General features: G+C 36.8%; 1 protein-coding gene and 2 non-coding genes across 5 annotated transcripts; 2 read left to right on the forward strand and 1 right to left on the reverse strand.

The window, feature by feature from the left end:
* Positions 1 to 4,839: 4,839 nt before the first annotated feature.
* LOC106401896 (transcription factor bHLH147) lies at positions 4,840 to 6,282 on the reverse strand. 3 transcript variants are annotated; one of them, XM_013842508.3, is made up of 3 exons: positions 6,085 to 6,282; positions 5,338 to 6,012; positions 4,840 to 5,154 (listed from the first exon to the last, which is right to left on the reverse strand). In XM_013842508.3, the coding sequence occupies exons 2-3, from the start codon at positions 5,966 to 5,968 to the stop codon at positions 5,096 to 5,098; spliced, it is 690 nt and encodes a 229-aa protein (XP_013697962.1). In that variant the 5' UTR covers positions 5,969 to 6,012; positions 6,085 to 6,282; the 3' UTR covers positions 4,840 to 5,095. The 3 variants fall into 3 exon arrangements, with proteins under 3 accessions (XP_013697962.1, XP_013697963.1, XP_013697964.1); XM_013842509.3 differs by having other exon boundaries at positions 4,840 to 5,122; positions 6,085 to 6,281; XM_013842510.3 differs by lacking the exon at positions 4,840 to 5,154 and having other exon boundaries at positions 5,169 to 6,012; positions 6,085 to 6,281.
* A 425-nt stretch (positions 6,283 to 6,707) lies between these two features.
* On the forward strand, positions 6,708 to 6,786 carry LOC125588190. The gene has a single exon (XR_007324583.1). It is a non-coding gene; the product is annotated as a small nucleolar RNA R66 (small nucleolar RNA).
* A 51-nt stretch (positions 6,787 to 6,837) lies between these two features.
* On the forward strand, positions 6,838 to 6,930 carry LOC125588221. Its single transcript, XR_007324610.1, has one exon. It is a non-coding gene; the product is annotated as a small nucleolar RNA snoR118 (small nucleolar RNA).
* Positions 6,931 to 8,498: the final 1,568 nt, after the last annotated feature.

The raw sequence follows: 8,498 nt of genomic DNA on the forward strand, positions 1-8,498 counted from the left end.
ATGCTTCCAAACATTTTCACGGTTTGCCAGTTTCGAATTGTTGCATTTCCGACAAGGACAGAACATCTTACCACTTTCTTGGGCGAGCGGTGTTGAATATGCTTGATGCATAAATGTCTCCAGACCCGCAAGGTATTCTTTCGTCACTCTCCTGTTAGCATCTCTATGCATATACATCCACTTCCGCAACTCGTAAATAGTCCTGGAGCCAGCCATTTTTTTTTCTTTCACGTTTTTTGTTGTTGGTGTGTTTAAAATGATGTTCAAACATCCATATTTATAGGAAATTTCGAATCAGGTAGTTGTAATTTTCCAATGAATTTACGACGAAAATTAATTAGGTGGCAAAAAAAAACTTGTAACACCTACAAAGTTGGTGGATTCAAAATTTCCTCGCTAAATACACGTAAACTATTTCCTCGTAAATAACACGCAAAGTTTACGTCGTATTTACGAGGAAATAGTTTTTCCTCGTAAAATACTCGTCAAATTACATCAACTTTACAACGGAACACTTTTGTCGTTACGTTACGAGGAAATAACGATGACTTTTGTTTTCCACGTAAGTTCCTCGTAAAATCGACGTAATTTTACGAAGATTATTTTTCCTCGTTAAGCATGTGTTTTCTTGTAGTGTCACTCTTTTATGGTTCGAGTTTATTTACATTAAACTCGACCTCTAAGTAGTTTTAAAGTTTGAGATAGTTTACCTATGAACTCCTTTTGATCTGAATGGGAAAGAGAGTTTGATCGCACGGGCAGCAACTCCTCTCGGCTTGAACTCCTTGTTGATATTAGATTTTAATTCCCTCGGCTCATGAAACAACACGAGGAGCATTAGATAACATGAACGCCAACAAGATAACATGAATCAACTAAGGTATAATAAACTTATCTTGCACAGGAGTTGAGTTCGGCTAGAAAATCCTTGTTGGAATCGGATTTGGTTTCCAAATCAAATTGGCGCGCACTGTATCTTTGCGTGAGGGTGCGTCGGTGGTCAGATCGACAAGCGGTTTGCACTGACGGATTCGTCTCGGCGAGGGTTTCGATTTGATATCTTGATCGCCTGCTAGGTCCTCACGGTTTGAGAGAACGACCTCTTTGAAGTTCCGAGACAGATTTCTTTGCGTTTAGGGTTTGATGATTTTCGGCTGGGGCTTAAGGCTAAAGACTATCGTGCTGATAACGTGTTATGAAAATAAGAGGAAAATCTGTATCTTTATTAGACAATAAAAAACTTTTTATATAGGGAATTATATAAGTATGAAATTATAATACAAATATGGAGTAGAAAATACAAATACATAACAATATAAGTTTTCGAATATGGGATTTCCACCTCATCTTGGTTTATAACAGGACAATTATATTCCATATAGTGACTGATATCAGAAATTAATGCTGACAAACCTCAACCCATGCGCTTAGAGAAAAGAAGATCTGTATTTACTTTTGTCACAAAAAAAGATTTGTATATCACTTATTTTTTAACTTAGATTTGTATATTACTTGACAATCCAACAAGCTTTGTCGTGGATCGAGATGAGACAGCAGAGAAATGCCCATCTCTTGTTTCAACACAGCAACTTTTATACCATAATTCCTATCTACATTTTTTATTTAAATATTAGTTTTTGTTGGTCTTGTTGTGAATCTAACGTTTTGTTCTTGTCGTAATACGTCAGGCTTGTAAAAACCACATATATATTCTAAGAATAATCATATTCTCATTAGAAATATTTCATCCAATACTTGCTCAACTAAACAGTAATGATCACATCTTGAAAAAAAACATTGCATCAAAGACTGCATTGAATATATATAGTACAAAACATTGCATTGAATAGATTCAGCTGGACGTAAGATCAAGAAAAAAGATTCAAATGAGCGTATTTTGTTTCCCTATATATAATGGATAGTAAGAAGTGGATAATCTAGGTGAGATGAAGCTTTCGTCGGTACTATATGGGGGTTTTAATTATCTTTTTGGGTTTTGCCTCTGGGAAGCCTCGGATCTTTAAGTAGGCTTCGCCTGCTTTGTTTCCGAGAGAAGGTGACTCTTTTAGCATCTTTCTTGCCGGCTCCTTCCCCGCATCGTACGATTCTCTCGTTCGATGGCGGTTCTGTCTCTGGGTTCTTGAATGGTGACTCGGCTTGATTTTGTGTTTGATGGCTTGATGTGACGGATGAGATCTCGATTTGTTCGGTTGATGCTCTCCGATGATCTGAAATCAAGGGATGATGGTGTATGAAGGGTGAGTGAAGGATTTTAATCGTCTAGGTGATGGCTTTGTTTCTGGATGAGGTCTCGACTTCTCGTCTGACGCTCTCCGGTGAAAACAAGCAAAGGTGATGAAGTGGTGAGTTTGGGTAAGCGCTTGCTCCCGACGAGGTCCGGTGAAGCGCCATTCAGTTTTCGGCGAGGTCCGGTGAAACGCCGTCCAGTCTCCAGCGTGATTCTCCTTGGCGGTTTCGGTGTGGGATCTTCTGACGCGTGTCGTACCTCGCTGTTGAGGTTTCGACACATGTGTCGCGTCACATGTTTTGGTTTGGGTCTTTTTTGGGCCTCTCCGGAGTTTGGGCCAGTGTTGGGCCATTAAGTTTTTTTGGGTCTGGGTGTTATGTTTCAATTTTATTGTTTAGTTTTCTGTTTGTAGTTGGACTTTTGTCTTTTTATAATAATATTATCAGATAGAAAAAAAAAAAGATAATCTAAAAACACGTGTGGTCCAACAGGTGATGTGACCCACGTGCGAATAAAAATGGTCAGTGGCTTGTGTATGGTTAGGACAGCGGCACAACACATGCTGCCCGTCATTGTGAAATTGGAACCGTCTTGATACTTTACTGACGCACAATTGCTGTGTACTTTCGTATATATGATGATAAGTCATGCACCTTGCCATCTGTATTGATAAAATTGTCTAAATACATCCCTTAAATATCGGGCATCAGTTTTTGGGTGCACGAAGATGTTGTAATCTGGTTCAGTTGCACGCACGCCGTATTAAACAAATAAAACTGTAATTATACCATTCCGTTAAAATTCAAATCTAAAGTTTAATCTCCCATCGTCACACACACACATACACACATATATATATATATATGTTTCAACTACGAAAGTATCATTTTTTTTTTTAAAGGGTTAAACCCGGATCTATTAAAGACACAGACCTAACCCCCAGATGGAGGTACAACCCACGGATAGACCCTCTCCTGGGCATTCAAATGAGCCTAAAGCAATAGCCCATATCCGTGTGGCCAGCGGGGTTCGAACCAGGGTTCGCCGTATTGGATTTATTCCCTCAAGCGCCACTGGACTACCACCACTGGTTAACTACGAAAGTATCATTATATATATATTGTATTGTATGTTATTGGTCTAAGCGCATGGGTTGATGTTATGTTCGTAATTTGAAATCGTAAAAAATGATTTATATCATGTTTTTGGTATTAGCACATGCTGATTTTGGATATGGAGAAATTATGATTTAAGGTTCTAGTTAACAAAAAACTGAAAGTTCAAACGAAATCAACGTTTGGTACGGCTGATATCAAAATGGTTTATCAACCAAAAGAAAAAGGTTTATCAAATTTATGAGTAAAAAAACCCTATATGACTACCAGGATATGCGTTCTACGATATACAAGTTGATATATACCAGTTTCTACAACCACTATTAATCCTAATCAAGGATGAAACCAATAATTTGTTGAAGCATGATGTTTTGTTATTGTAGTTTTCTTCCATGCTAATCTATGACCATGCAAAGTGTATTTAAACCGACAACTAAGTGACTCGAATAGTTGACAATAAAAAGGTGATTGGAATAACACCAATAAATAGTCTTTATTTTCAATCAAATTAAAGATGAGGTTAACGGAAAGCAGCCTAAAGCTCTCATAGCGACACTATACACGTTTAATAGTCGACGGCTACACAAAATCATTTAACCCATGTGCTCTCCTCTTTCTTACTATCTTCTTTATTTTTGTGGTCGATATAAATTTGTCTTTTACATGGCAATTCTTAGTTCCTTACCCTCGTCTTACGACTACACTAATTTAAGATTTCAATTCAAACTTGGCTGTCACCTGCACATTTTCCTTGAGCACGGAGTAGTTTAGGCTAATATACGCAAATTGCAGCTATTCAATACCACCATTGAAATAATGCTGGAAATATTAGTTTAACTGAATATGTATTTACAAACGTATATGTAGGAGTAATACTTTGTCGATGTAAATGAAATGTAATAATTTTAGAATAAAGTACTTTACTAAATCCTACAATATTTGTTATTATGTGGTCAGAGTATACTGTTAAGTAATTAAAAGGATGATCTCTAATTGTACATATCTTCTGAAGTATATCTATTCAAAGATTTTCATTGTCTACACAATTGAATGCATCACATGTGCAACAAAAATATAAGATGTTGGTGGGGTTAGTGTACAAGTATTGAAAGTTGGAGATAATGTAAAAACCACATGACATGTGTCAGAAAACATTATGTTTCATGAATTTGCTTCTTTTTTTTTTTTTTAATTTGTTTTTGCTATCACTGTTCTTCCAAAATACTAACAGTTTCACCTAAGTCAGTACCTTTTGGCCGACCAAAAACAAAGAAGAAGATTTTACTGCCTTTTTAGTTTTTTTTATTCACTTTGTTTTCTTTTACCTAAGTAATAATTTTCTTCTAGAGGAATCAAACATGAGGAAAGGAAAATATACATTTGGTTGATTATTATATTTATATATACTTCTCCTTTCAGAACGGAGCATGTGACTGAGTCATTTATGTTCATGTCTTTATGTCTTTCTCAGCCATGTGATCTATTCTCTAGTTTTTTATTTCCTTTTTAACCTTCTTTTACATCACCAAAATCTAACCAAATAACCATATACAAAAGAAGAAAAAGAAACAATCATATATGTGTCATAACAAAGCGAATTCAATTCCAATCACCAAGCTAACTCCAAACATAACAAAACAAAAAGCTTTAAGCATATCTCCCATAGTTGCATTTGCCCTCCAATTCATATCATTAATTAACCAAACACCTAAACATTAACTCGATCTTGTCATCATGTACTTGCTCGATTATCAAGAAACTGAAATGTATTACGATTACAGAGCTCAATCACTGTAACAGAGAGATTCAAGATAAAAAAAAATGGATATACACGATGAAATGTTAAAATGACAATAGTAAAATATTCAAACCGCAAACGATACAGTGAAAAACAATGAGGAACATTTTTTGTTTTTTAAAATTTTTGATAAAGAAAAAGAAAGAAAAAGGAAAAAGACAGTTTGGCCAACTAACCAAGCACATGTGTTTGTCCCTCTTCATGTTCTGTCGGAGAGCTGACGGCGGAGAGAAGAGCAGTCATGGCGCGAATCTGCATCTCCATGGCAGCTATATAATCAGTGGTCTCTTCCAAAACCACCGGTAACGTCTGTTTACGGCAACCGGGAACTAACCGGCTCAAAACCTTAACTTTCCTCTGTACAGCTGGCAATCCTTTAGCTTTAATCCTCATAACCGTCGCCGCTCTCTGTTTCTTCGACCTGAGACTCCCGGTAGCGATTACCGGCTGAGTCAACGCCGGGTTCGCGATTCTCTGCCGTTTGTGTTTCCTGAACTTGAGTTTGACCGCCTTGGACAGTATCGCTCGGCTCCATAGCGTTTTGCCTCTCGCCGCGACGGCTAACGCTCTGTCGGCGACTTCGCGCACGGCTCTGCCGTTAGGATTGGGTGACGGTTGGCTGATACGAAGCTCGCGAAGAGCGTGGCCGAGGTTCGTGGAGTAGATCTGTTGCTGCTTCTCCGATCTCCATTTCTCTAACGATGGAGGCGGAGACGACGGAGATTTCTTCTTACACTTACGGCGAGAGAGATCGGAGCCAGAGCTCGTCGTCGTCGTCTGATTGGAAAGCGGAGAGATGGAGTCCATTCAATCGCTGATCACGTCAGAGGTGATGGATCGGAATCGAGGATCTGTATTGGACGAATCGAAAAATCAAAGAGATGAATATAATCGAGAGAGATGATTAAATGATTAGTTTTTACCTTTTCTGTGGAGAACGGAACGGAGGAAGAAGAGATGAGGTGTCAGAAAGGATGTGGAGAGGAAAGACGATTTTTTTTTTTTTTTTGTTAACAAAAGGGAAAGCAACGAATCGCATTTTTAGTCCTTCTCTTCCCCCATGTGATGCACTATCCTATCCTGTTGAATTATATTATTATTGTTTTGTTTGACGATAGAAACACGGACCTAAAGAAAAAAAAAAATCTAAATGGGGTTTCTTTGAGGCAGGCCTATACTGAATTTAAAGGCCCGTTAATTAATTTCACTAAGGCCCATTAACGGCCACAAAACCCTAGCTCTGTCAAATCCCATGTGTATAAATAAGAAACACTTTCAGCAGAGTTAAATCTCCAACCTCTCCCGTGCATGTATGCTGTAAATTAACTTTTTATATGTGAATAATCTTTTTTTTTTTATCTGATTAGATTCGCCTCTTTGATTGATTACCTTGTAGAGTTTTTGATATCTATGGGATGTTTTACTAGAGAGGCGATTAATTTTAGCAGGGGCGTTGAGTCGCTTCGCCTATGTGAATCAGGCTTAGCGAATAAGCTTGTGCTAGATTTTATATCTAATCGTTTTTTTGAGTGTTTTCTTTTAAGGATCCAATGATGGCATGAAATCTTTGAGACCTGATTTTTTATTTATTGATGAAACGCTATAAGCATTTATAAGCTGAGGATCTTTAATATCTTTTTACACATTTGTTTTCATGTTAGGAATCGTAATTTGAGAAAGATGATGAATATGCACTGGGCTCTGAGTTGTTGATTGACATTCAACTTCTTTTTGATGCATAACGCAGCCTAGAAAGCTTAATCTGATTTTTTATTGTTTCATTATATATTCGTCCGTTTTGCTTTTGTTTTTGTAAGTCTTGTTTCTTTGTAAACATAGTTATTATTACTTTGATCAGAGATGCTTATCACATTTGTACTAAATGTTATAATTATCAAGAGGAATAACTAGAAATGCCCGTTGTACATAGAAATATAATTATATTTAAGATAATCATCAATACTATATCAGCACACTGGAAAATACAACCTGTATGAATTTTTTTTTTATTAATTAAATATATTTACAAAAGTATCATTATAAAAATTGAAAGTTGCATGTAGAATCCTGTGTAAAACATTGGAAAATGGTTTTGTGATATGTATGTTTAATGTTCAAGAGAGATTAGACTTGGATTGAGTTTTAGTGTGGCCTTTGTAGAGTAGTTCATGGTTCAAAAACACTAATCTCTCAGTGATGAATAGCCCGTCTCACTTTCTTGTCAATCTTCCTTAGATTTGAATATCTGATCTCTTGCTTCCTCGCTGCCTCTTGGAGAGCCGCTTTTACAGTCTCTTTACGCTTCCCTGTACAGAAAGATATAACGCAACTAGCAAAAGTCCAACAGTATCAATTACATATCGTAATAGACATTTTTGGATTCTACTGACTTCACGTCTATCCGAAATCTATCCAGAGTCTAGACAGAATCAAAAAATGATACGTTTTAGCTATCAATTCTCAGGAAATGTGTTTAACAAGATGAAAGATGTGATCTTACTGAATTGAATAAAATGAGTGAACTCAAATACAGCATCACTCTCTCCTCAATAATCTTACCCAATCACTCGATAAACCTCTCTCATCCTCCTCCCCAGCTATTATATAGATAAAGTAACTAAACCATAATTACTAATTATTAATTGCTCTTATCCTCTCTCTTTCAATGCCCACACTTATCAGAAAACTGCAAATCACTTGCAGGTCGACAATTTGCTTGAGAGACAAGTTACTCTAGAAACTTACAGAGCGGGGATGGTTATGAACAATTTCAACTGCTTTTTCGTTGCTCAAATGTTCTCAAAGACCATCAGATGCAAAAATGAGGAATGAATCATTGTGGTGCTGATGGTGACAGTATGGTCAGGGCTGCATTGCAGACATCAACGTCTTTTCATTGGCTCTGCAAGTCTGAACTTTTGACCCCTTGATTATATGATATATAATGACCTCTTGACTATAACGACGCTTGATTATATCAATGTCCCCTATCTTGTTATGTCTACGTAAAGTTATTGCAGATAATATCATGGTTTAAAAATTAGCTTAACAAGAGCTCATTATATAGTGAGCAATATGCTACGGACTGTTTTCATCACTACAATAAGGATGTGCGGCCTTAACTCCTTTTTACACTTTTGTAGTAGCTAAGTCAGCCTCTCAACCAATCGATCAGCACTTAAAGAAAAATGGAACGTTTTTAAAGAGAAGATAGAGCTTTAGAAAGTGTATTCTTATTGAAAACTCGTTATGTTACAAATGAGGGATAAATCCCTTTATATACATATTCACCTTCTTAATGGATGGTTAAGATCGAACTGATCTAACGACTCAGATC

Source organism: Brassica napus, chromosome C5 (genome assembly GCF_020379485.1).
Source record: "Brassica napus cultivar Da-Ae chromosome C5, Da-Ae, whole genome shotgun sequence".
Classification (NCBI taxonomy): Eukaryota; Viridiplantae; Streptophyta; class Magnoliopsida; order Brassicales; family Brassicaceae; genus Brassica; species Brassica napus.

Bases quoted from the DNA above. Each gene is read 5' to 3' on its own strand.
- LOC106401896 (XM_013842508.3), bottom strand. From the start codon at position 5,968: ATGGACTCCATCTCTCCGCTTTCCAATCAGACGACGACGACGAGCTCT. The intron at 5,155-5,337 runs GTTAGTTGGCCA...TCTCTGTTACAG, and splicing joins GGGACAAACACATGTGCTTG to TGATTGAGCTCTGTAATCGT.